The sequence below is a fragment of the Lepus europaeus genome, chromosome 21 (assembly GCF_033115175.1).
Source record: "Lepus europaeus isolate LE1 chromosome 21, mLepTim1.pri, whole genome shotgun sequence".
NCBI lineage: Eukaryota > Metazoa > Chordata > Mammalia > Lagomorpha > Leporidae > Lepus > Lepus europaeus.
The window spans coordinates 54,785,101-54,812,320 of NC_084847.1; the positions used below are offsets into that span (position 1 = coordinate 54,785,101).

The 27,220-nt window shown below is 50.8% G+C and overlaps 2 protein-coding genes across 4 annotated transcripts in view; both read left to right on the forward strand.

The window, feature by feature from the left end:
- KPNA7 (karyopherin subunit alpha 7) overlaps positions 1–15,137 on the forward strand; it is a 60,771-nt gene extending 45,634 nt beyond the window's left edge. Inside the window, exon 11 of the mRNA XM_062180131.1 lies at positions 14,705–15,137. Within this exon, the coding sequence (XP_062036115.1) occupies positions 14,705–15,137 (433 nt within the window). The remainder of the gene's footprint in view (positions 1–14,704) is intronic.
- A 48-nt stretch (positions 15,138–15,185) lies between these two features.
- SMURF1 (SMAD specific E3 ubiquitin protein ligase 1) overlaps positions 15,186–27,220 on the forward strand; it is a 101,319-nt gene continuing 89,284 nt past the window's right edge. For all 3 annotated transcript variants that reach the window (XM_062180671.1, XM_062180669.1, XM_062180670.1), the window contains exon 1: positions 15,186–15,293. In XM_062180671.1, coding sequence (XP_062036655.1) covers positions 15,239–15,293 — 55 coding nt within the window. In that variant the 5' untranslated portion in view covers positions 15,186–15,238. The remainder of the gene's footprint in view (positions 15,294–27,220) is intronic.

Consider the following 27,220-nt stretch of genomic DNA (forward strand, 5'->3'; position numbering starts at 1 on the left):
CTCCCTCAAGTCAGTGAATTCCTTTTGGTAAAGGACACGAAGGGACATTTTTTTTTTTTTTATTTGACAGATAGAGTTAGTGAGAGAGAAAGACAGAGTGAAAGGTCTTCCTTCCGTTGGTTCACCCCCCAAATGGCTGCCATGGCTGGAGCTATGCCGATCTGAAGCCAGGAGCCAGTGCTTCCTCCTGGTCTCCCAAGCAGGTGCAGGGGCCCAAGTACTTGGACCATCCTCCACTGCCCTCCCGGGCCACAGCAGAGAGCTGGACTGGAAGAGAACCAGGACTAGAACCCAGTGCCCATATGGGATGCCGGCGCTGCAGGTGGAGGATTAACCAAGTGAGCCACGGCGCCAGCCCCAGGAAGGGACATCTTGTGTTAAGGGAGATAGACAAGAGGCTGGGTCCTGGTTTCACATTATAGGGGTTTGGTTTCAAGTATAAGAACAAATGAGGGAGAGGAAAGAACTAGAAAAAAAAGAAGCCATGTAAGGAAAAGAAAATTAAACAAATCTACTCTAGTATCATTAATAAACACAAGAGATAACAGAAGACATCGCTGTCATGAAGCAGAAGCAATGGTATTTTAAAAATTTCCAAGAACAAAAAGGACTCTTGGAAATAAAAAAAATATGATAATAGAAATGAAAAGCTCAACAACAGGATGGGAAGATAATACTGAAGCAATCTCCCATAAGGCAGCGCAAAATGGCAGAAATAAAAATAACAAAGAGGAGATTCTGTCAAATTGATCAAGTGTGAACGGAATTATCTTCGAAGTAGAGAGTGGAAAACGATGGAGGAAAATTGTCCAAGAACGCATTTCCCCCGAAAGGAAGGAAAGTGATTTATTTTCACAATGAGTGGCCCAGAAAAAAATGATGAAAACTGACTTATGCCAAAGCACATCATTGCGAAATTTCAAAACTATGGTAAAAGAGAAGATTCTACAAATTTCCAGAGGGTGAAGACAAGGCATGTATGAAAGATCAAGAGTCACAAAGGCTTTCCCGCTCAGCTGCCAACCAAGAAGCTACCCTACACCCAAGGGCTTTTAGGTCCATTCCGAAGTTCTGGGAGGAATTTTAAGAATGTCTGGCCCAGGGAGCCGGGAGGAGGAGGGAGGGGGTATGGAGACATACCCAAGTCCATACCAACTCCAGTCTGGCTGGGCTCAGTCCAGGCTGGGCTCTCCGTTCTTCCTGAGATGCCCACCTGGTCTCCCAGGTGTACTCGCTTCCTTTTTTCTTTTCATTAAACTTTGCTTAAATATATTTTTTTAAAACATCTTTTATCACATCCATAGCTAATTTATTCCTGAGCCAGTCCTAATGGGAACACATAGACATGTACACACAAGAAGAAATTTGCACAAATTATCCAGAATAATCAGCTCTGGCTCCCGCTCTTAAATATTAATGATCACACAGCAGAAGAAAACCAGCATGATGACAGAAAAAGGCCAAGGCACAGGAACACCAACGACTGTCACCAGAAAAAAAAAAATCACAATTCAGAGACACCAGGGAAATTTGACAGCCCTCTGATTCATATTCTCAGCAGATTTGAGAATATGTTATGAAAAACGAACAATCTCAGAAATAATTGTCGGAAAAAAACACTCAAGAAGAAAAGGGTTTGAAGAGAAAGTTAAGGAAGTCTTTCAGACTATAGACCAGAGGGTGCCATACCAATGTTGTGGGTTAAGCCACAGCTTGCACCACCTACATCCCATATCAGGGTGCTGGTTTGGGGCCCGGCTTCTCTGATTCCAACCCAGCTCCTTATTAATACGCCTGGGAGGCAGCAGATGATGGCTCAAGAGCTCGGGCCCCTGCACCCACGTGGGAGACCTGGGTGACTCCCACCTGGTCCAGCCCTGGCCATTTGTGGAGGGAACCTCTGGATGGAATAGTCTGTCTCCGTCTCTGTGTGTCACTCTGCCTTTCATATAAATATATAAATAAATATATTTTTTAAAGCCATACAAAACTCAGACCAGAAAGTTAACAAAGAGCAGAAAAGGTTAGGGGGAAAATAAGAGACAGGGAAGATCAATTCAGAAGGCTCTCTCTCTCTCTCTGAGTAACTGGAATTCCAGAAAATAACAACAACAACAAAAAATCCTGGAAAAGACAGTATCAAAGAAATCATAGAAGAAAATTTGTCAGAACTGAAGGAAGTGGGTGGTTAGTCTAGGAAGTCACTGAATGCCAAGCAGAATAAATGAAAACATCAATCCTGGATTCAGTGTGGTAAAGTTATAGAACACCAAGAATAAACAAGTGTCCAGACATGGAAAAGAGGTCGCCTGCAAAAGAGTGAGACTCGGATGAGCGACAGATTTCTCTTTGGAGACAATGAATGCTGGAAGATAAAGGGAAAATGCTTTCAAATTCTGAGGTAAAATTATTTAGAACCTGGCCTTTATATACTATATATAACGTGAATAATAATTTATATATATATTTATATAATTTATATATATTTATATATATATACATATATATATACACATATACTACGTATACATAAGCTCAAAAGTATTACCTTTCAGGTTCTAAGTTGCTTGAGAAAACACTCCGTCAAACAAAGATGAAAATAATCTATTTTCTCCTTGGTCAGAAAGAGAAAAAAGGCCAGCGCCGTGGCTTAACAGGCTAATCCTCTGCCTTGCGGTGCCGGCACACTGGGTTCTAGTCTGGTTGGGGTGCCGGATTCTATCCCAGTTGCCCCTCTTCCAGGCAGCTCTCTGCTATGGCCCGGGAAGGCAGTGGAGGATGGCCCAAGTCTTTGGGCCCTGCACCCCATGGGAGACCAGGAGGAAGCACCTGGCTCCTGGCTTCGGATCAGTGCCGATGAGCTGGCCGCAGCGGCCATTGGAGGGTGAACCAACGGCAAAAAGGAAGACCTTCCTCTCTGTCTCTCTCTCTCTCTCTCACTATCCACTCTGCCTGTCAAAAAAAAAGAGAGAAAGAGAGAAAAAATACAAGAAATGGCAGAACCTACCCAGGGCATCACTGAAAAGCAATCCCAGGAAGGCAGAGAGCTCTGGGCAGGCATTGTGGTGTGGTGGGTTGAACCACTTGGGACAGCTGCATGCCACATTAGGGTGCCTGGGATTGGCTTCCAGCTCCTCCCCTTCTGATGCCCCTGGGAGGTGGAATGATGGCCCAAGTGCTTGGATCCCTGCCACACATTTGGGAACATCAGATGGATTTCATGGCTTCTGGCTTCAGGGTGGCCCAATGTTGGCTGTTACAGGCATTTGGGGAATGAACAGGTGGATTTAAATCTCAACCTCTCTCTCGCCCGCATGCACACTCTCATTCTGAGGAAGAGAGGGTAGAAGGGAAGGAGGGAAACTTAAAAAAAAAAAAAAAAAAGAATCCAAGCCAATAGAATGGCTAAGAGGCCAGATGTTATTAATGACATGATGAAGAAAACATTAAGTCCATTTCTTCCATTGTCAGAAGAAAGTGAGACAATTAGAAACAACAGGAAGAAATTTGCATAAGAAACTCATGGTCCAAATATAAAGTAAACAAAATAAGGTACGACCTTTATCTTGATTCCAAAACAATTCTTAGACTCAACAGACAAAACAGTTGACACAATTGTGCATACCGAAGAGAATGCAAATATTGTCATTCTTGATACTGTCCAGTTCAGCTGACAGAAGATGGAGGTAGGAGTGTAGACAAGTGGAACAGAGGGAGAAGTTTAGGCACCAACATCTTTGTCCAACATGGAGGGGGTCGCAAGTTACAAGCTGATAGAAGATGAAGCACCTGTTCAGAAAATCACTTAAAAGTACCAATAGGGGGCTGGCGCTGTGGCGTAGCAGCTAAAGCTACGGCCTGCAGTGCTGGCATCCTCTGGGCGCCTGTCAATTCCCCACTGCTTCACTTCCTCTATGATCTGGGAAAGCAGTAGAAGATGCCCCGAGTCCGTGGGCCCCTGAACCCATGTTGTACACCTGGAAGAAGCTCCAGGCTTCTGGCTTTGGATTGGCCCAGCTCTGACCGTTGCGGTCATTTGGAGAGTGAACCAGTGGATGGAAGATCTCTCCCTCCCTCTCTTTGCCTCTGCCTCTCTATAACTCTGCCTTTCAAATAAACTAATTAATTAAAAAAATACAAAGAGAAGAACTGAAAATAGTAACTACAAAAATGCAGGCAACGAGACAGCTGTAAAAATCCAGTTCAGAGACTCATGTCCCATATCCGGGTTCAAGTTCTGGCTCTAGCGCCTGACTCCAGCTCTCCGGGAAGCTCTGGGTCTATGATTGTGATGGCTCAAGTTAGAGGATTTGTTCCACCTATATGGGAGACCTCAATTACTTTCCTGGCTCCAGGGTTCAGCCTCACCCCATTCCCAGCTGCTGAGGGTTTCTCCGTGTTGTTATTGGTAGTTTTCTTAGTCATTGGGACATTTTACAAACCTTCAAACACATTGGAACTGTGTAACGTGTATGACACAGCTGTGGGTTCCAGAGCTCCATTCCTGAAGCGTGACTCGTGCAGTGAGAGCTGGACGGCGGCTTGGGAATTACCTGCATAGAAGGTGTTCCAGTGCCAGCAGCCTCCTCCACGATGAGCTCTCACTTCCGCTGGCTCATAAGTGGGAAAATATTCCGCATCCCAGATATCGTTGTCTTTGTGTTGAAAGATTTATGGATTTGAAAGAGCGACAGACAGAGAGAGGGAGATTCTTCCATCTCTTGGCTCACTCTCCAAGTGGCCACAACAGTCAGGGCTGGCCAGGCTGAATCCAGGAGCCAGGAACTCCATCCTGGTCTCCCCCGTGGAGGGCAGGGACCCAAGTACTTGGGCCACCTTCCACTGCCTTCCCAGGCACACTAACAGGAAGCTGGATATAGCAGAACATCTGGGACTTGAATTGGCACCCTGATGTGGGATGTTGGCGTCACAGGCAGCAGTTTAACTTGATGTTTCACAATGTCATCCCCAGCATAGTTGTCTTTCAAAGTTTTGAAATGTATGAGAGAAAGAGAAAAGGCTCCTATCTGCTGGTTCACTTTCCAAATACTCACAAATGACCAGGGCTGGGAGCCAGGAGTTCCATCCAGGTCCTGTGTCAGGATCCAGTTACTTGAGCCATGACCTACTCATTCCCAGGGTGTGCATGAGCAGGAAGCTGGATTGGGAGTGGAGCTGGGATTCCAACCCAGATACTCCCATATGGGATGCGGGTGTCCCAAGTGGTGCCTTAACCACTAATCCAAGTGGTCACCCTGTAGCTGTCTTAGAGAAATATGATGGTTTAGAACAATTATTAAAAATTATGGGAAATCTGGCCGGCGCCATGGCTTAATAGGCTAATCCTCCGCCTGCGGCGCCAGCACACCGGGTTCTAGTCCTGGTCGGGGCACCAGATTCTGTCCTGGTTGCCCCTCTTCCAGGCCAGCTCTCTGCTGTGGCCTGGGAAGGCAGTGGAGGACGGCCCAGGTCCTTGGGCCCTGCACCCGCATGGGAGACCAGGAGAAGCACCTGGCTCCTGGCTTCGGATCAGTGAGATGCGCCGGCCGCAGCGGCCATTGGAGGGTGAACCAACGGCAAAAAGGAAGACCTTTCTCTCTGTCTCTCTCTCTCTCTCACTATCCACTCTGCCTGTCCAAAAAAAAAAAAAAATTATGGGAAATCTTATTTCTCTGGTTCTGGTCACTATGCATTCAGCTGGGTAATATATGAAGCAAATTACCGTCTCTTTCTATAGACTTAAGTGTAAGCACTCAGACCAAGAACTACCATTTGTCTGAGATCTGTACAAAGTCCTTTCACAGTATCATCTTCTGCCCTTGTCCTGCTTTTCATGACAATGTGCTGTTGCTGTTGTCTGTTTTATAGACGCAGAAAGTGAAATCAGATATAGGAGACTCGCCCAAGGTCACATGACTAGCAAGTAGGAGAGTACTCAAGTCCATTCTATCAATTCCAAGGCTCCTACAGGTTACATCTCTACAATGGAAAGTGTCTGGAAGCTAATTGTTCTAGTGTTAACCCTCGTGCTTAGATACCTTGGGTTTCTAGTTCTCCGTGCATTTTAAGGGAGAGAAATTGTGGTGTTTGTTGACTTTTTACCAGTCTCTGCTATGCTTCTGGTTTCTTTCTTTTTTTAGATTATTTATTTGTTTATCTCCCATCCGCTGGTTTGCTCCCCCAAATGCCTGCAACAGCTAGGGCTGGATCTGGGGACTGCATCCAGGATGCCAGATCTCCCATGTGGGTGGCAGGGACCTGCTGCCTCCCAGGGTGTGCGTCAGCAGGACGCTGGAATCGGAAATGGAGTGGGGACTCTAACCCAGGCAGTACCCCAGGCAGCAGCTTAAATCATTTACACAGTTACTGCCTCATGCCTCTAGTTTTTATGAAAAGTGGAGAGAGTAAAACTTGGGTGATCAGCAAATAAGAGCCCAAAGGAGGCACAAAAGCCTGATCTTTATGGGATTTCTCTCAAAGGATTTTCAGGAAATACCCTCCCCCGAATTGCCACAGTATAACCTGTAGCTGTAGGCTTTGCGGTTGCCCACAGCCACACTCCTGGCTTCCTCAGCGTATGCCATCTTCTGCTACCAAAACCCTAGGACTGTTCTCATCTAAGTGGCCTCGAGTCAAAGCTGCGACCTCTTCTGTTGAACTTCCAGGCCAATTCGTTTGGACAAAACAACCTAGTGCTGCCCAAACGCCACGCTGCAGACAGCCAGTAGGTTCACAGCCGTGCACTCTCCTTCACCGTTGGCACTGGTGCCCCACCCCTTCCCTTTCTCCTCCCGCCTCTGTAAACATTGTCCGAAAAGGGCTTCATTCAGGGAGTGGAAACTCCTCCGGGTTGAAGACAGCCTTAGCCCAGCGGGTTCCATGAGATGTTCCCAGTGCTGCCCAGCCCCACCCTCTCTCCAAGCCAAGGTGTCCTCCTATGCCCAGAGTTTTCCATTCAGGTACACAGTGACTATTAACATTCAAGCCTTCTCATTTTTTTTTTTTTCATGGATTTCAGAATCCAACACTAAATCAAAGGTTGCGTTGATGTTTTCATTTTTAAAGATTTATTTATTTATTTGAAAGGCAGAGTTAGAAAGAGGGAGAGAGAGGGAAAGGGAAATCCCAAATGGCTGCAAAGGCCAGGACTGAAGAAGGCCAAAGCCAGGAGCCTGAGACTCAGAGCCCCAAGCACTTAGGCCATGTTCTGCTGCTTTCCTAGGCTCATTAGCAAGGAGCTGGATTGGAAGTGGAGCAGCCGGGACTTGAACCAGTGCTCTGATATGAGAAATGGTGGGTTAACCTGCTGCAACCCAAGGCCAATCCCTACAAGATTCTTCACAGGTGGTTTCTTAATATTCTACAGTGCAACAAAGGTGGAAAATAATATAGTAATAGTTGCATTCGAATGACATAACTGCTTTCTAAAATATGGTTCCTGGGAAGAAAAAGAATTGAAGACTTGACTCCACTGATGTGGGCTGATGGGACAAAGTGTAGCTCTCGGGACAGTGCAGTGCTAGGACAGGCGCCGAGCAAAGGGGTTGAACTAGGCTGGAAACATCCATCCTTGAACATCTTTATCGTGTTCACTACGCAGGAAGGGTGGCTGGTAATTACAGAGCATCCCTCCCTCACACACCCCAGATGCTGTAAAACCCCAAATTGACTTAATTTGTTTACAGCGATGCCTTCCAGTAGAGAAGTACTGTTTCCACCCCTCTGTCGGCAAAAGGGGAATCGATGTCACATGTATCGGCGCTTGTTTCTATTTTTGCACAATCAGGGTGCCCTGAGAGCCTTGCCCGATCTCAGCAGAATGATGGGTTTGATTTCCAGACTGAGCAGCACGCTTGGAACGATGACTGGGTTCTGGGTTCCGCGTGTCTGCAGGGCGGGGACACTGGGTTCTAAGCCATGGCCCGTTATTGCACGGCCAGGACTCCTTCGGATAATTAGTGCAGGAGTGTCTGATTCATGAATGTTCCAGCTTGTTTAAAATCACAGACTCCCTCAGCCTTTCTTCTCCTTGGGCCACCAGCACCTCCGCTTCAGCACCCTAGAGTGCGTAGGGAATCAGAGGTGGAGTTCTCATCTCAGTGTGGGTTTGAGTTAAAACAAATGACAGGAAATACACCTGTTGCCCACCTACCCCAACCTTGTAACAGGCAGACATGACCATTTGGGGCTTCTATTCTCCTTCCTAAGTTGTGGAAAAATAAATCCCAGTGTGTGCATCCAGGGCAGGAAGCATAGCCCCAGTTCCACTAGAAGCGTAAAGGGAACCTCATCTTTTTGTGTTCTTTTTTTTCAAATTTATTTGCATTTTTAACTTGAAAAGCAGAGAGATTTTTCCATCTGCTGGTTCACTTCCCAAATGCCCCCAACAGCCAGGGCTGGGCCAGGCTGAAGCCACCAAGAGTTCAGAACTTGTGGAGCACTTGGCTGTCACCTCCTACCTCCCGGGGTGTGCATCAGCAGGAAGTTGGCATTGGAAGTGGAGGAGCTGGGACTCGAACCAGGCACTCTTGTGTGGGATGCAGGAGTCCCAAGCAGTGACTAAACTGCTTCACTAAATGCCTGCCTTCCTCTTTCCTTCTCGCTACCCCCAGCCAGCCTCAGCTGTATGTAGAAATATGCTGACTATGCTTTTTCTAGTATAGAATCTAGCAAGGATTCTGTTACCTCTTTGAAGTTTTTCAAATACTAAGTTACCTAAATACCTTTTTATTTAAAAAAAAAAAAAATGAGGGACTGGCATTGTGGCACAGCAGGTTAAGCCACAGCTTGAGATGCTGGCCTCCTATATTGGTGCACTGGTTGGAGTCCTGGACGCTCTGCTTCTGATCCAGCTCCCTGCTAAGGTATCTGGGAAAGCAGCAGAGGATGGCTCCAATGTTCGGGCCTCTGCCACTCATGTGGGAGACCTGGATGGAGCTCATGGCTTCAGCCTAACCCAGCCCTGGCTGTTGCAGTCATTTGGGGAGTGAGCCAGCGGATGGGAGATGTCTGTCATTCTGCCTTTCAAGTAAAGTAAGTAAACCTTAAAAAAAAAAAAATCATTTACATCGCTGCTCTCTTTTTGAGTTAGATCAGTAAAAAGGCAATTGCGTGCATCCAACAGTAGCTCTCGAACATTAACCTCCCCCGAATCACCTGGAGGACTCTTTGAAACCCAGGTTGCTCGGCCGTACCTCCTGGGTTTCTGATGCACTGTCTGGGGTGGGACCCAAGAAGGTGCATTTCTTTTTCTTTTTTAAAAATTTATTTATTTATTTAAAAGTCCGAGTTACCGAGAGAAGAGAAAAGCAGAGATGGAGAGAGAGAATCTTCCATTGGCTGATTCACTTTCCAGATGGCTGTAATGGCTGGGGCTGAAGCTGGGAGCCAGGAGCCAGGAGCTTCATCTGGGCCTCCCACGTGGGTGGCAGGGGCCCAAGCACTCAGGCCATCTGCTGCTGCTTTCCCAGGTGCATTAGAAGGGAGCTGGGTCACAAGTGGAGCAGCCAAGGCTTAAACCAGTGCCAATGTGGGATGCCAGAGTTGCAGGTGGCAGCTTTACCTGCTACGCCACAATGCTGGCCCCTGGAATTATAGTTTCTAATGAATACTAGCAGTTCAATGATTTTCCTGTTTTCACTCATGTCCTTAGCTGTTTCTGAACATAGACTGTGGGGGTTCCACTAGGGTCTTTAAAGAATTCGGGGAAGGGATCTCAGAGCTGACAGTCAACAAGTGGGACTTCACTAAGGACCAGATTACAGAGTTCAAGGGAGTCTTCCAGGTGTTGGGCCAGACAGGTGACAGCAAGACCCTGTACAGCCAGTGTGGGGATGTGATGAGGGCCGGGACCCCCCCAGCACCAAGGTGTCCAAGGCCCTGGGGAAACCCCAAGAGTGACAAGATAAATATGAGGGTGCTGGACTTTGAGTACTTCCTGCCTATGCTGCCTACTGTGGCCAAGAACCAGGACCACTGGGACCCTGTGAGGATGATTCTGAATGCCTTTGGGGTTCGACAAGAAAGGGAACAGCACTGTCACGGGTGCTGAAATCTCACGTCCTTGTCACACGGGGTGAGAACATGACAGAGCAAGTAGAGCTGCTGGTGGCAGTGCAGGAGGACAGCAACGGTTCTATCAGCTATGAAGGGCGTGTCCGTGTGGGCCTGTGTCCATCCCAGGATGCCCACGCCATTCCCTGGGGGAGACTTCGTATCTCTGGTCTCAGCCTCTTTTTGAGCTGGTCTCTCTTGAATGATGTCTGCCATCAGTGTTGACTAAAGACTTGCTCTGTGGCTGGTTGGGGGAAAAAAACCTTTGGATTGATTTATTACCACCATCCCTAATTACCTGCATATATTTGAAGAAATAATCTGTATTTCATGCAACCTCACAGCCATAAAACATACTATGACATGTCCATGAGAATGGCTAAAATAAAAAATACAACACCCGACGTTGAGAAACACTGCTGGTGGGAAAGTCAAATGCTAGACTCTGGAAAACAGGCAGTTTTTAAAATAAAAACGTGCATTTTCTCTATGACTCAGCAATTGCAGTCTCGGGCGCTTATCCCAGAGAAGTGTTCACGTTAAGACTGGTACGTACCTGAGTGTTTGTGGTCGTTTATTTGCAGTGGCCCAGCACTGGAGTGGCAGTAGTGACACAGCTCACTGTGTGCATGTATGCCACGGGATACTGCAGAGCAATAAGGGGGGGGGGGCTGTTGATCCATGTAACAGTCATGCTGAGTGGGGGGAAAAACAGTCCCCAAAGACTGCCTCCTGGATGAGTACAGATAGAATATTTTTGACTTGGAAGCTACTTGGCGGAGTGTGGGGCTATCAAAGGGCAACAGGAGTGACCCGTGGGGTGTCGGAAGTGTTCACTGTTTTGATTGCGATAGTGAAGACATGAACCTACATGTGTGAAACTACACTATTTTAATTAACTACAAGTGCACTTCAGGGCAAGTGAAACTGGGAAAGTCTAAGGTCATTATACAAGGATGCTTCAAGGTCGGTGAGGGGTGGCCCCTGTGGTGCAGTGGGTTAAGCTGATGGTTAGGACGCCTGAATCCCATACTGAGTGCCTGGCTACGTTGGACTTCCGATCCAGCTGCCAGTGAATATGCTGGGAGGTAGCTGACGATAGCCCAAGTATTTGGGTTCTTGTTGCCCGTGTGGGAGACCCTCATGTAGTTTCTGGCTCCCAGCTCCCTGCTAAGGTACCTGGGAAAGCAGCAGAGGATGGCTCAAATGTGTGGGCCTCTGCTACCCACGTGGGAGATGTGGATGGAGCTCATGGCTTCAGCCTGGCCCAGACCTGGCTGTTGCTGGCATTTGGGGAGTGAACCCCTGGGTGGAGGTGTGTACTCAGGAAGGTTCTGTCAACTCTCCCTTTCTTGTAGATGAAAGCAAATATTTAAAAATTACCTTAAACAAAAAATTTGTGGAAAAAAGGAATTAAAGTTTATTTTGGTGTATTTTTTCGGGGGGAAATCCATGTATCGATTCCTTTATAACACACATTTTCAGTGGAGGCTTTGATGCACTTGCATAGTACAGACTTGCAAAGTGATGCCACTATGGAAAGGCACAGTGTACCAAGTGCCTCTGTACTAACTTTTTTTACAGCTGCCTGTGAATCTACAATGATCTCAATAAAAATTTCAATGACCAAAACCAAGTAATAACCTTTACCAAGGATAGTAATTTCCCCAGGCTTGCACATTGGTAATATTTAGGTTGCGAAGACTCCAAAGACCTCGGGGCATGGAAGAATAAACAGAAGTCCTAATTAATGCCAGTTTTGTACATCTAGTGTTACTTTTTAAAATGATTTATTTATTTGGAAGGCAGAGCAAGAGATGGAGACACACACACACACACACAGGCAGAGTAAGACAGTGATTTTCCATCTGCTGGTTCACTCACCAGATGCTTGCAACAGCCCAGACTGGGCCAGGCTGCAGCCATGAGGCTGGGCCTCCATCCTGGTCTCCCACATGGGTGCAGAGGCCCAAGCACTTGGGTCATCTTTAGTTGCTTTCCCAGAAGCGTTAGCAGGGAGCTGGAATGGAAGTGGCACAGCTGGGACTCGAACTAGCACTTTGCTGTGGGCTGCTGGTGTTGCAGGCAGTGGCTTAACCAGCTTTACCACAATGCTGGTCCCATCCAGTTGTTTTGAAAATGTGATGTGCAGGTGAAAAGCAAAAGCAGCACAGATTTTGGGTGTAGAAAAGACCTGAAGGCGAATCCGTAGGAGCTGCTGGCCTTGGCAGCACCAGCTGGACGAGGGGTGAACGCTCAGAGGCCGTTGTTACAGCTGACCCCTCTCACCAAGGACCTCCTGCGGTCTCCCAGGCAGATCTCTGCAGGGTGACAGCACTAGCAGGTATGGGAGCCATGTCTAACACGCACTTTGTCCTAATACGAGCTACCATTTAACAAGGCCATGCGGTATTTGCCAGATCTGTGCCCCTGATTTAACTGGCGCCTCACTGAGAAATGTTCAGGCAGAGGCAGCATTGACCCCATTTTACAGATGGTACACAGTAGTACACCAGTGCAGAGTGTGGGTCTGTGCAGGCCGCAGCTGCCCTCCGCGGTACACCCCTTCTCTTTACAAGTGGCTGTTACTGCCCTTGCTCCTGAACACATATGTTTTGGACATTCCCTGTTCCTTGTTTCATCACTTGCTTTACGCGCTCTTAGCCTAGGGACCATGGGCCCTTACAGCATCCACAAGTTGGTTTCAGGAGTTCATAAACCCACTGAAATTAGATGCAAAATTTGGTGTGTGTTTCTTACGTATGAATTTTTCTGGGGGAAAGGCTGCAGAGCTTCCAGAAGATTCTCGAAGAGGTTTGGGACAAACACAAGTTAGAGGCTCCTGCAGTTAGATCCAAAGAAAGATCCTCCCCTCTCTCCACTGGGAAACATTTCAAATACCTGTTATCACTGACAGGGAGAAGTGATGCACTTGGGGTTACATAAACTCAGCTTCCAAAGCCTTATTGGAAGCAGGGACGGACACCTGCACCTGAAGGGCTCAGCTGAGTGCACCCCTGTCTGAGCGAAAGCTTTTCCATTTCCTAGCTATCCCAGGCAGCTTTAGAAGATGGGTGTTCCTGCCAACTCTGACGCGTGATGAAGGCACCTTAAGGTATGCTTGAAGTTCAATGAAGGCTGGGCTGCACAGCCTGAAGACAAAATAGTGGCTCATGGTTCTCTTTTTACTATTTATCTGAAAGGCATAGTGAGAGGCAGAGAGAGAGAGGCAAAGAGAGAGAGAGAGAGAGAGACCTGATTTGCATTTGCTACTTCATTCCCCAAACGCCTGCGACATCTGGGGCTCAGCCAACCGGGGCTCATGTCAGGAGGCGGAACTCCATTCAGGTCTCCCTTGTGGGTGGCAGGGACCCAAGTCCTTAAGCCCTCACCGCTGCCTCCCAGGCTACACACACACAGCGGAAGCTGGATGAGATGCAGAACAAGGGCTTGAACCCAGGCACTCTGATATAGGATACAGTGGCCCAAGCTGGGTCTTAAGTATTTGCCAAATATCTCTCACCTCCCCGCCTCCAGTGATTTTTTTTAAGGGGACAAAGATCTTTTCAGTAGCATGAGGCGCATGGACAGAGGGTTCAGTAGCTGTGTGACTGCACTTAGACGGACAACTGCCAGGAAATGCATTGGTGCTCATGTTTTTGCATAGTCTGTTCCCTGTCTAGAATGCCCTTCGCCACTTCTTTGCCTAGCGAACTTGAAAACTGCCTTTCGTTACACTCTAGGTCAAGGTCTTCTCCCTTCTGAGATGGCCCCCATCTCTCCCCTCCAGCAGAAGGGTTCTATCACGGGTGCCTTAGCCTTCTGCACACAGCCTATCACCAGCTCGTCATCAGCTGATGTCTGGATCGCCCAGTGAGCCGAGCCTCTGGGATGGATTTCTTTTGTGTCTTGTTCCCAGGCACACAGTAGGTGGCCCATGTTTGCTGAATGAAGGAAATCGCTTCCCTTGGAGGTGCTCCCTGGCAGGTGGGTGGAAGCCGTTAAGTGACAAGCGCAGCCATTGTTAGCAAGAAGTGGCTTCCAAAGACTGCCTGATGGGCGTGTTGAGGAAACCATCAATGGACAGGAGTGGGGTTGGGGGCACACTGGCCCGCCGGACAGAAGAGTGGGGATCCCTGGAGACCCTAAAGGTGCCTGCGAACGGGAACATGGCTGGGTCCTGGTCCCCTGCTTTGCTGCTTGGACACAGCTTGTATTCCCTGCACTTGTCACCAGGATCGCTCACAGTCTCGGCTGTGCGGGGCCACAGGCACGGTCCAGGGCAGGCGCCGAGCCCCGAGCCCCGAGCCCCGAGCCCTTGCATCCAGCCCGGCAGGCGCGTGCAGGTGCCCCCGGCCTCCCCGAGGGGTGCGACCTCAGGAAAGGCCCAGGGCCCGCGCTGCTGGGCACACGGACGCGATCCAGGCCTGGTGACGAATTCGTGCACTGGCCGCTGCGGTGTCTGGGCAGCCCGTGGGCACCGTCCACCCCGCTCCTGTCCCCACGCGCGGCGCCGGCCACTCCGCGATGGGCCATGGGGCGCACACACACACACACACACACGGCCTCTCCTCACACACCGGGCCGCCAGCCCGTGAGGAGGAGCCGCCCGGAGCGCGACACCCGCGGACGCCCCGTCTGCCCACCTCAGCGTCCGCAGCCGCAGATCCCCTCAGCTGCCGCGGGAGCCCCCGGCCCGCCGGCTGCAGGCCCGGCGCGCGCCCGAGGAGCGGGCGGGCGGGCTGGCGGCGGCGTGCCCCGCCCCCGACGTACCGCGGCCGCGCGCACGCACACAGGCGCGGGGGCGCACGGCGGCGGGCGCGCGCAGGGCCGGGCCCGCACGGCGGCGGGCGCGCGCGCGGCTCCGGGAGGCGGCGGCGGCGGCGGAAGCGGCGAGGGCGGCAGGCGTCCGGCTCCGAGGTGGTGGAGGCGGCGGCGGCGGCGACTCAGGACTGGGCTCGGTGGGAGCCACGAGGGTCCGGGCGCCGGGCCGAGCGCCGATCCCCTGGGCTCCGCCGCCCGGACGCCTGGGCCGCGGAGTTTGTGTCCCGGCTCGGACCCCGGCGCCCAGCCCGGAGCCGTAACCTTGAGGCGGCGGCGGCGGCGGCGGCGGCGGGGCCGGGCCGGGCCGGGTCGGGGGGCGGCGGCGGCGCTGGATCCGCGGCTGCCCGAGCGTTGGCGGGAGATGTCGAACCCCGGGACGCGCAGAAACGGCTCCAGCATCAAGATCCGTCTGACAGGTAGGGCGGGCGGGAGGCCCACCCGCGCCGCGGGCGCCCCCTCGGGCCCCCGGAGCCCCCTCGGGGGCGCCCACCCCTACGCCGGCCGTTGTCCCGGGACCTCGTCTCCCCCCGCCCCCCCCCGGCGTGCGCCCCTCGCCGCTCCCGGCCGGCCCCGCCCCCTCGCCGCGGCCGGCCCCGCCCCCTCCGCGCGCCCCCTGACTCCCCGGGCCCCGCGCCCCCGGCGTCTGCCCCCACCTGTCCCCTCGCCGCAGCCCGGCCTTCCTGCTCCCTGTCCCCGGGCCCCCAGCGCCCGTCTCTCGCCCCCTCCTCCGTCTTCTCTCCCCTCCTCCCCCTCCCCCTGGGTCCCAGCCCCTTCCTCACCCCCCCCCCACCGCCTGCTGCTCCCCCGTCCCGCCCCCCGCCCCGCATTTTGTGCTGGCCCCGCCCCTCGCTGGGGTCTCCCGGCCTCCACCCTTTTCTTCCCGGAGCCGGGTCTCCCGGTTCTTTCTCACTTCCCGCCAGGTCCCGAGACGGCGGCGGCTGCCCGGGCCGCGGCCTGCGCCCGCCTAGGTCCCCCCCACCCCGGCCCCTCTGCATTGCACTTGACCCCCGCCGGCCGCGGCGCGGGCTCCGCGGTTCCTCCCGCTGTGTCCTCGCCCGGCGGCGGGGCTGGGGGCGGGGGGCGTGGACGCCTCCCTCCCTCGCCGGCCCCCGGCGTCTGTCCGCACCCTGCGGGGCTTACCGGACCCCGGCCCTGCGGAGTGGGGTCCCCGCCGGGGTGGGCCCGCGGGTCTCTGTGTGCGAGGACCCCCGGGCCGGGGCTCAAGGGGTCGCAACGCCCGCTTTTGAGGCCCAGCTGTCGTCGGTCAAATCCGCGAAAACGACAATGGGTGATTTTTCTTCCCCCCTCAAAGTCAGTTTTACTTTGAAAAGTTCCGAGTGGCTGCACGAGCCCTCTTTCTGGTTTGAGTTTCGAAACATTGGCACAGCGGCGTAAGATCAGGGAACGGTTAGGCCCAACGCTGACCCTGGCTCTGTGAACAAGCAGGTGCACCCGCCGGCGCGGGGGCAGAGAGGGAGCACCTGTCCCGCGTGGAGGCAGCGCCTTGCCACCTCGGTGGGCACTGGCCACTCCCGCTTGGTTCTGGTCTGCAACGTGATCTGTAATTGGCTTCGCGGTGGTTTGTTCTGTTAATCAGCAGAGGGACTTGATTTGGGGAGTTGGGTGGAGATGGAATCGGTGTTTCAGGTGCGCGTGTGTGAACGCGGCCGGGCAGGGACCCCTGGTTTCTCCTCCCAGGTTGTTGCTGGGCTCAGGAACGAGGCGTGCCACGTGCAGACGTGCTCCCGGGTGGCGTTGGTGGGCGGGGGCTCTCGGGAACACCGGGTGTCCAGTGGTTTGAGTGTGGTCTCCCTCGCAGCGGAGGGGGGAAGGGGTGCTGTTATCTTCCGAGCCTTACCTTGGGTGGAAATGCTGGAACTTGGTGTTTAGTTGATGATGGAATAGATTTTGGTCTGGTCTTTATGGTTTTCAGGGGAATTTGAAATCTCGCTAATGGCATTTGTGGATAACAATGATCTTTCAAAGAGTTGAGTAATTAAGTTATGGGTTTCAAAGATCTCATTTCCGTGTTTGATATTTGAACACAATGACTTTTCACAATGGAGGGTATTCTAACCAGTGTGTGAATGCCACACAGAGCGCAATTCATTGGAAAGACAAGGGAGACGCTGGAACTAGAAGGGAGCACTCGGAACGCTTGGGTCCACAGCCGTATCTGGTGGTGACTGGAGTGGGGAAATGTGTGGTCCGGAGACAGGGAACACTTTCACCTCCCTGGGGCCCGTGGGAGTCCGGCCATTGTGACATCCTTCGATCTCCTGTTCACAGGCTCTGTCAGTCTGTCTACTGATTTCACAGCGTGGCTGGGCATGTATCCTTTCTGTTCCCAATCCTGGTATTCAGAAATCCGTGTTCAAGCATGGCACTTGTGTTTGACTTATGCCTCGCATTCATATGATGTATTGTTTATGAGTGTTTTTGCCTGTGGGACTTTTTAAAAAAAAAAAACAACTTGTGGATAATATGCTGAGCTGCTCTAGAAATCTGGTCTAAACAGAAGAATGTCCTCTTTAAAAATGGAAATAAAAATGTTTGTTTTCATCCCCCTTGAAAAGCTGAGGAAGGGAGTGAGAGGGAGAGAGTGCCCTGATGCACTTTCCCGAATGACTGCAACAGCTCAGGATGGGCCGGGCTGAAGCCCGGAGCCGGCTCTCCTGCAGGGGCCCCAGCGCTTGAGCCATTACCGGCTGCCTCCCAGGGTGAATGAGCTGGGAGCTGGGCTGGAAGTGGAGTGGCCCAGACTTGAACTGGCGCTCTGATACAGGATTCGGGGTCTGAAGCAGCACTTAAACCTCTGGGCCACAATGCCAGCCACTGTTTGAGTCTTTATATTTGAAATAATGTTATTTTGGGGCTGGCATTGTTGTGTAGTGGGTAAGGCTGCTGCCCTCAACTCTGGCATCCTGTATGGGCACTGGTTTGAATCCCGGCTGCTCCACTTCCGATGCAGCTCTCTTCTAATGGCCTGGGAAGAGCAGTGGAAGATGGCACATGTGTTTGGGGCCCTGATACTCACGTGGGAGACCCAGATGAAGCTCCAGGCTCCTGGCTTTGGCCTGGCCTGTGCTGGCCATTGTGGCCATCTGGGGAGTGGACCAGTGGATGAAAGACCTCTGTGTCGTTCCCTCTTTCTATAACTCTTTCAAAAAATAAATAAATCTTTAAAAGATAATGTTATTCAATGAGTGCTGTTGTGATATTTTAGTAGGAAAATAGTTTCTAAGTGGTTTCTGTAGGCTTAGGGGCAAAATATGTGCGAAATCCAGTGTCTTAGAGCATTATTTTGGAGCCGTTTTAGAGTTCCCTGGCAAACCAGATATTTTGGAAACATTTTGATGTAAAACTCAAGCAAGATTTGCAAAAACTTCTCACATGGTATAGAGATGAACTCAGGTTACATTATTTAAGCCATTTTGGGTGAAAGAATGGGATTCTGAGCTCTACGGGTTCCACAGTGCTCTTCAGGAGAACGAAGTTCGGCTGTGCGGCAGCCAGGGAAACACCACGTGCTTTCCTGCCTTGAACCGCTCGCTGGCCTGGTGTCTTTGGAGCGTGACTGTGCGCTGCGAAGAGGAGAATCCACATCCACGCAGAGAGAAGGAGACCTTCCTCGATAGCACATGGAGATGTGCGACTGCCTTGGAAGTTAGCACAAGCTGTGTCACACCGCCTTGTGTCTCGGCTTTGCTGCTAACACACATGGAAGAGAAATACGGTTAATAATGGCTGTTTTTAATTGATCAGTAACAGGTGATCAAACAGTTGATTCAAAGATTTAAGTTTCTCTTAAGAAAGATTAAGAGGGCTGGTGCTGTGGCTCCCTTGGCTAATCCTCCGCCTGCAGGGCCGGCATCCCATGTGGGTGCCGGGTTCTAGTCCCGGCTGCTCCTCTTCCAGGCCAGCTCTCTGCTGTGGCCCGGGAGGGCAGTGGAGTATGGCCCAGGTCTTTGGGTCCTGCACCCCATGGGAGACCAGGGGGAAGCACCTGGCTCCTGGCTTCAGATCAGCGCAGGTGCCGGCTGTGGCGGCCATTTGGGGAGTGAAGCAACCGAAGGAAGACCTTTTTCTCTGTCTCTCTTTCTCACTGTCTCTAACTCTACCTGCCACAGTGCCAGCCCCCAGGCAGAACTTTTGTTTCAACAACTGTAACCTGGTTGCTGGGGTGAGGTGGAGTAGTGATTAGTTGATAGCCAGTGGGTACCACAGTTTTCTTAAGGCCCTCGTTAAATGTAGGAGGGTACAGCCTAGGCAGTCTTTGAGCCAGATTATCTAAAGATGTAGGATGGGTTAGTTCTGCTTCCTGGCCCTCTGGCTAAGATCAAGTGTAGGATGGGTTAGTTCTGCTTCCTGGCCCTCTGGCTAAGATCAAGTGTAGGATGGGTTAGTTCCAACGCTGTGGCAAACCTCAGGTTGCAGTTTTATACTTTCAAAGCAATCACGTTCTTTTTTTTTTTTTTTGACAGGCAGAGTGGACAGTAAGAGAGAGAGAGACAGAGAGAAAGGTCTTCCTTTTTGCCGTTGGTTCACCCTCCAGTGGCTGCCGCGGCCAGTGTGCTGCAGCCGGCGCACTGCGCTGATCCGAAGGCAGGAGCCAGGTGCTTCTCCTGGTCTCCCATGGGGTGCAGGGCCCAAGCACTTGGGTCATCCTCCACTGCACTCCCTGACCACAGCAGAGAGCTGGCCTGGAAGAGGGACAACCGGGATAGAATCCAGCGCCCCGACTGGGACTAGAACCCGGTGTGCCGGCGCCGCAAGGCCGAGGTTAGCCTATGGAGCCGCAGCGCCAGCCGAAAGTAATCATATTCTGCCCAGTGCCAGTGCAGGTTCTATCAGCGATTTTGTGATTTGATCACATTTCTGTTGTCTTAAAAAAAAAAAAAAAATTCCACCCTCAAAATCCTTTTCTCCTTGTAATCTTATTGACCTGCCTAAGTGACTTGAAACATTAAATCTTTTTTTTTTTTTAAGATTCATTTATTTATTTAAAAGTCAGAGTTACACAGAGAGAAGGAGAGGCAGAGAGAGAGAGAGGTCTTCTATATGCTGGTTCACTCTCCAATTGGCCACAATGGCCTGGAGCTGCACTGATTCGAAGCTAGGAGTTTCCTCCGGGTCTCCCACGCAGGTGCAGGGGCCCAAGAACTTGGGTCATTCTCTACTGCTTTCCCAGGTCATAGCAGAGAGCTGGATTGGAAGCGGAGCAGCTGGAACTCTGTGCCCATATGGGATGCCTGTACTGCAGGCAGCGGCTTCACCCACTATACCACAGCCCAGCCCCAAAACATGAAATCTTTCATAGACTTTATTTCCATATGTGTTTTCAAAGTAGTTGTGATGTATCAGACCAGAATTTTTTACTCTAAGAGTTCAGAATGCCTGTTGTTTGTAACTAAGGAAGTTGTTTTTTTTTTTTTTTTTAATTTGACAGAGTTGACAGTGAGAGAGAGAGAGACAAAGGTCTTCCTTTTATGGGTTCACTTCCCAAATGGCCGCCACGGCCAGTGCTGCACCTATCCGAAGCCAGGAGCCAGGTGCTTCTTCCTGGTCTCCCATGCGGGTGCAGGGCCCAAGGATGTAAGCCATCCTCCACTGCCCTCCCAGGCCACAGCAGAGAGCTGGCCTGGAAGAGGAGCAACCAGGACTAGAACACGGCGCCCATATGGGATGCCAGCACTGCAGGCGGAGGATTAACCAAGTGAGCCATGGCGCCGGCCCCAGGAAGTTGGTTCTGAATCTCAGGTTTTTCTTTCTCTTCTATAAATGTTCGTTTTCTTGGTTTGGTTGAGGGGAAGTTCTGGAGGCTGAGTTACTGGTGAGGTATTTTCTCATGAATTAAGAAAAAAAGAAAGAAGTAAGGAAACACTGACCCATAATATTTCAACATCAACCCAATGATCCGGGTAATTAGCCTGGCTGTTTTGAAACATTTTTATGAGTACTGGCCAAATAGCACATTTTATTGTGTGGTTCACAAAGTTCAGATGGATGAAGTATTTTGATATCGTTACATTGCTCTGATTGTCTAGTGGAGAAAGGCTTTAAGGGCTCTTAATTTAGGATTCAAATATTTGTAATCTCAAAACCGTTTTAGAAGTATTTTTAAACAAATAAGGAATGTGAAGAATCCGGTCTTGTCCCTGCGCCTGAAATGACTGCTTTGCTTGCTGTTTTTGAGTGAATTTCCTAGAGAAAGCTCCCAGCTTGGAATGGCCGCGCGATCCCAGGCCCTCTGGGAGGCCCCTCCCGCTCTAACAGAGCCCGAGGAGCTGTGTCTAAAACAAAGGCGCCTAGCATGCGGTTGGGGCACATCCTCTTCAAACGTTCCAGTTAGGGCCGTGTCTCCAGATGCAATTGAATCCATTTAAATAGTTACACTAAGTGGAATGCTGTTTCCACATTTCTGGATTAAAGGGAAAAAGCCCTTTTATTGTTTTAAAACCAGGCTTCAGTGGTGTACAGCCAGTGCCTCCGGTGCTGCGCCCCGCGCTGCCCTTCCAGCTGCCTGCACCTCCACAGAAAGGAATTCTAATTGGCTGAGGAATGTCGGCCACGCCGCGCAGCCCTGAGCCTGCACCTACTCCGCTGGCTGCGGGTGCTGCGCCTCAGATGTCTGCAGCTCCGAGCTTGCTCTCGGGATGCTGTGAAGCTGTCGTAGACGGCAGCCTGCTTTCTCCTTTGTATGCTGGGCGGCCGCTGGGCTGTCTGGAGCCTTGGTGTTTCCTGGGGCTTAGATGCTGGAGTAGGAATCAGAAGGCCTGAATTTCATTTCTCACTACAGAAGTAACCTCAGTGAGAGGGGGAGGGTGTGCGTAGAATCGCGATCTTTGCATGACTCTGCCTTCCTGGCTGTACTGTGAGATACCTGCTTGCTTTTATACTGCCCAAGACCTGATGAAGATGGATTCAGTATTTTAATGAGTGCTTATGAATTATTTATAGACTAGCATGCTGGAAGTACAGTGATGGGTTGCTGTTATTTCTTAGGCCTAAGTAACCATGTAAACGATAAAGCTAGTGCTGTACTTTGACATGGAAGAAAACACATGGAACCGACTGCTGATCCTGGCACAGTAGTGCTCAGGAATGGATTGTCACATTCTCTGTGAACGCAGAGACCTTCCTGAGAGAACTAGTGTTGCAAACCGAAGCCAGCCTCCTCTTCAAAGGGGAAGCCTTGGCCGCGTTCCTGCTCGAACCTGGAGCCATCAGGGACGCACACAGTCACGTAAGACGTCAGAGTGCGGGCAGCCACCCTGCTGCTGTTCACGGTGACATGACGGTGTAGCTATCTGCACGGAGCGAAGAGCAGCTGAAAACGCTTACAGACAGTAAAGCCCTTAGTAAAGTAGCTGGATAGGAAATTTCGTCTTGTAAAAATAGGATAAAATCAATGTGCATTTGCAGACTAGGGAAAGCAGTTTTAATCGATGTGAAAATGAAAGTCTGGTTCTCTCTTTTTCTTTTTAAGATTTATTTATTTATTTGAAAATTAGACTTACTCTGAAAGAGAAGGAGAGGCAGAGAGAGAGAGAGAGAATCTTCCATCTGCTGGTTCACTCCCCAGTTGGCCACAGCAGCCAGAGCTGCGCCGATCAGGAGCCAGGAGCTAGGAGCCCTACTCGTACTAAATAAAATACACGTCAGAACTCAGGATGAAACACTTCTTCATCTCTCAGATGGTCAGACCAAAGAGTTCTGAAACTATTGAGCGCTCACCAGGGAGTGGCCGAGCAGGGGCTCCTTTATACAGTTGGTCGGGAAGGTAAATGGCGCAGTAGCGATGGAGAGCAGTTCTTGGTAAGATGAATGTCTGTGCCCTTGGACCCAGCGGTTCTGCCCCTAGGGTTTCTTCCTTACAGATGTATTTGCGTATCTATTGAAAGTTTTCTGTGCAAAATGATTGCAGCATTGTTTGAAGACTGAAATCAACCCACACGTGCGTGCGTCAGCAGAGCACTAGGTAAGCAGATTATCCTATAACCCCAAGGACATGTGGCTGTCCAGAAGAGTAAGGCACCGCGCTTACTCTGAGACGGAGTGTTCTCCAAGATGCAGCCCTGAGTGGGGAAAAATTCTGACTTGGAAAAGTGGATAGTGTGTGTACTGTGTGTGCAATACGTAGAACAGAAAGTGCAAGGTTTATAATGGGCTGTCTGTATAGGCAGGCTCTCAGTGGAAGAATCGTGTTGGGAATACTGTGATTCCCTCTGGGGAGGAACTGGGAGCCTGGAGGAGGAGAAACAGGGGTGTGTGTGTGTGTGTGTGTGTGAGAGAGAGAGAGAGAGAGAGAGAGAAAGAGAGAAGGGGGTACTGGGACTACATTGGATTCCTTTTATGTTGTTTAATCTCTTTCCTCCTCTGACCTCCTTGAGCATATATTGCTTTTCAATAATTAAAAATGTTAAAAACAAAAAAGAACCTATGGCTCTTAAGAAGAAAAGGGTTTCTTGGGGCAACTGGTATGTTAATTGTGAACAGTAATTGCTTTAAAATGCCGATGTTCTGCAAATTGAAAATAACTGTACCGAGAGTGCTGTGACGGGCTGAGAGCACGCGCGGCTGGCGTCTTGGCTGTGCCCAGTTTCTGGCACTTCCTCTCCAGGACGGCTCCTGGCTCCTGCAGGATAAACTTTCATACTTGCCGGGTAGCTCTGAACAAACTCCTTTTCCTAGAGGCTGGGTTTATTCTGATACTGAGAGCTCCTCCCTAAAAGGCTTGTTGAAGACCCCAATGACCCGAATGACCCTTCCCCCTTCAGGAATTCAGAGCTGGTAACCACTGCTCTGCCTTTTGGCTAAGATCAAGTGTAAGAATTTGGAGCTAACCCCTAAGACCCAGGTCATAGAGGGAGCTCTTTGAAAAACTGGGGCCTTGATTATGAATAGTAGTGCTGGCTCATATAATTTACTTGGAATATCATTTGGTGTTACCTCTGACTGCTTTTGTAAAATAATCTCATCCCTGAAGCGGAGGTGAGGAAGCTCACTTGCCTAAGCCAGTAGTAATTAGTACATTTTCAAATCAATACGTGTGCTGTGAACTTTTTAAAGGCTTGTTCTTAATTTTAACAGTGCCTAAAAAAGAAATATTGATATCCGATTCTGTAAGAGTACAAAGAGTGGGAACCCTTTGCAGTAGATGGCTTTTTTTTTTCCTCTTAGATCTTTAGGTTAAAAAAAAGTCCCAAAGTTTTACTCAATTGGATTTCGGCAAATATTCCTTACAAACGGCGGGTTTGCGGATTTCTTGGTGCCCGTTCATACATGTCAGTGACACCGAGGCCTTGGATGTGCGCAGTGCTTTGTCGTTTCCAAAGGATTCTCATCTGTGATTCCTCCCTGGAGCCAAGATATGAAGCCAAGCTCCAAAAGGGCTTTTCTGGGGTGTGTATTTTTATTTCTAAGTTAAAAAATTAGCATGCAGTTTGTTTTATTCCCTAAAAGCACATTGTACAGCAGGGAAGAGGGTTGTTTTGTCTGTCCTGAATTGATACCATCTCCTGCGCAGGTACAGAAATACTCCAGAGGCTTCATCCAGCTGTAATGAATCCGAATGGGTTACAATAATCAATAGTCACGTGTAGGAAAAGTACGGAGAGACCTGGATCTAGATCAAGAAATGGAATGATACTGGGACCTGGAAAGCCCCGTAAACTGGGAGTTTCTGCTTCCTCACTTCTACCCTCTCAGCCGCCAATGCTAATCACTGTCCTGACTTGTGAAACCCTGATTTGAGGTTGATGTTAATGGAACCATACCACGTATGCTCCTCTGATTGGCTTTTTAAAGACTTATTTATTTGAAAGACTTATTTACTTATTTATTTTTTGACAGGCAGAGTTAGACAGTGAGAGAGAGACAGAGAGAAAGGTTTTCCTTTGGTTGGTTCACCCCCCAAATGGCCGCTACGGCCAGCGCACTGCGCCGATCTGAAGTCAGGAACCAGGTGCTTCCTCCTGGTCTCCCATGTGGGTGCAGGACCCAAGCATTTGGGCCATCCTCCACTGCCTTCCCGGGCCACAGCAGAGAGCTGGACTGGAAGAGGAACAACCGGGACAGAACCGGCGCCCCAACCGGGACTAGAACCCGGTGTGCCGGCACCGCAGGCGGAGGATTAGCCTAGTGAGCCGGGAAAGACGTATTTATTGAAACGCCCTCGGGGTGGGCATTAGCAGGAAGCTGGAGTTGGAAGTGGAGTAGGGAGGTGAAGCCGGGTCCTCTGATATGGGGTGTGGGTATCCCAAGTGGCATCTTAACCGCTGTGCCAAACGCTGTCTCCTAGTTGGCCTGTTTTGTCCAGCGTTACGTGAGATCTGTCTGTATTGTTGTTTGTGTCCTCTCTGATGGTCAGTGTTCCCTTGGGTGGCGATGCCGTAATCTATCCCTCTGCCTGATGGGTAACTGGGTGCTCTCTAAAGACATTTGGGTGGGTGTCTTTTGGTGAGTGAGTGCATACAGTTCTGGTGGATCTATACTTAGGAATAGAATTGCTGGGTGAGGGGGCTGGTGTTGTGGCAAAGCAGGTGAAGCCTCCGCCTGCCATGCCAGCATCCCATATGGGCGCTGGTTTGCATTCCAGCCACTCCACTGCCCATTCCTGCTAATAGCCTAGGAAAAGCAGTAGAAGGTGACCCAAGTGGTTGGGCTCCTGCCACCTATGTGGGAGACCTGGAAGAAGTTCTTGACTCCTGACTTTGGCCTGGCCCAGTGCTGGCTGTTGGGCCTTCGGGGGAGTGAACCAGCAGGTAGAAGACTTCTGTCTGTCTCTGTCTCTCCATAACTCTTTTATTTTTTATTTTATTTATTTATTTTTTTGACAGAGTGGACAGTGAGAGAGAGAGAGAGAGAGAGACGGAGAGAAAGGTCTTCCTTTTGCCATTGGTTCACCCTCCAATGGCTGCCGCGGCTGGCGCACTGTGGCCGGCGCACCATGCTGATCCGAAGCCAGGAGCCAGGTGCTTCTCCTGGTTTCCCCTGGGGTGCAGGGCCCAAGGACTTGGGCCATCCTCCACTGCACTCCCGGGCCACAGCAGAGAGCTGGACAGGAAGAGGAGCAACCGGGACGGAATCTGGCGCCCCGACTGGGACTAGAACCCGGTGTGCCGGCGCCGCAGGTGGAGGATTAGCCTATTGAGCCGCGGTGCCGGCCGTCTCCATAACTCTTTCAAATAAAAATAAATAAATCTTAAAAAAGACAAGGCTTGCTTCGTCATAGGGTAGACCTGTGTTCAGCTTTATCAAACCTTGCCAAACTCTGTGCCGGTGTGGTTGTACCAGTTTCCATTCCCACCAGCAATGCGTGAGAGTTCAGTTGCTCCGTATTTTTGCCAACCTTGGTGTTTTCTCTTATTTTAACCGTTTCAGTGGGCGTGGCTTGGAGTCACATTGTTCTTTTTCTACTTTTACTTTTCTTCAATCGATACTTTAAATGGCAGCCTCAGAATTTTGAAGCCATTGTAGATTCCTAGAAGGTTGGAGAAGAATGTACAGGGAGGTCCGCCGTACCCCCAAGCTTTTCCCCTCCGCAGCGTCGTGTGTAACCACGGCGTGATAGCAAAACCAGGAGACGGACGGCTTATTTAGCTCTCCCCAGTCCTGCGTGCCGTGTTTGCGTGTGTGCAGTGTTTTCACACGTGCAGGTCCTGTAACCACCGCCACAGCTGTGACACAGCATTGCACTGCAGCGCAGGCTCCTTCCCCTTGTAGGCACCTCCTGCCCCACTCCCCCATCCCTGGGGCCCCAGGAACCGCTAATCTGGTCACCAGCTCCGTGCTCCGAGAGCATACGGCAGATCAGATCGTGTCACTCCCTTCCCAGAGCCCTCTGGTGCTGCCTTCCTAGGATCAGATCGGCGTCCCCCGGGATCCTACGGTTGGCCCCCCGGGTGCCCGTCTGCGTTCCTCTGAGGCCCACAGCCACCCTGGTCCTAAACGTGGCAGGCTTGTTCCGGCTTGAGGGCTTCAGTTTGACTTAGTTTGCCCTCCCTCCCTGCCCCCTCCCCTGTGAAAGGCTCTAATCCTCTTCCTCTCCGTGCTCCCTCACGTCACTCAGATCTCTGCGTTTGTGAGCCCTTCTCTGGCTGGAGCCATCGCTCCTCCCTCACTGCCGCACTCCTCACGATGCGTCTGCTGGCTTATCCATCACCCTCCGGCTGTCCCAGCAGCATAGTTTTCCGTCTCTGCTCCTGGCGTACAGGTTCCGTGAAGCCAAGGGTCCTGCAGAGCGCTGCTTGGCACATGGTGCTCGCAGGCGCTGGATGGATGACTTAATGAGCTCCTTAGTGACTGGGCCTGTGCTGTGGCTGCGCTGGGCAGCGTTGTG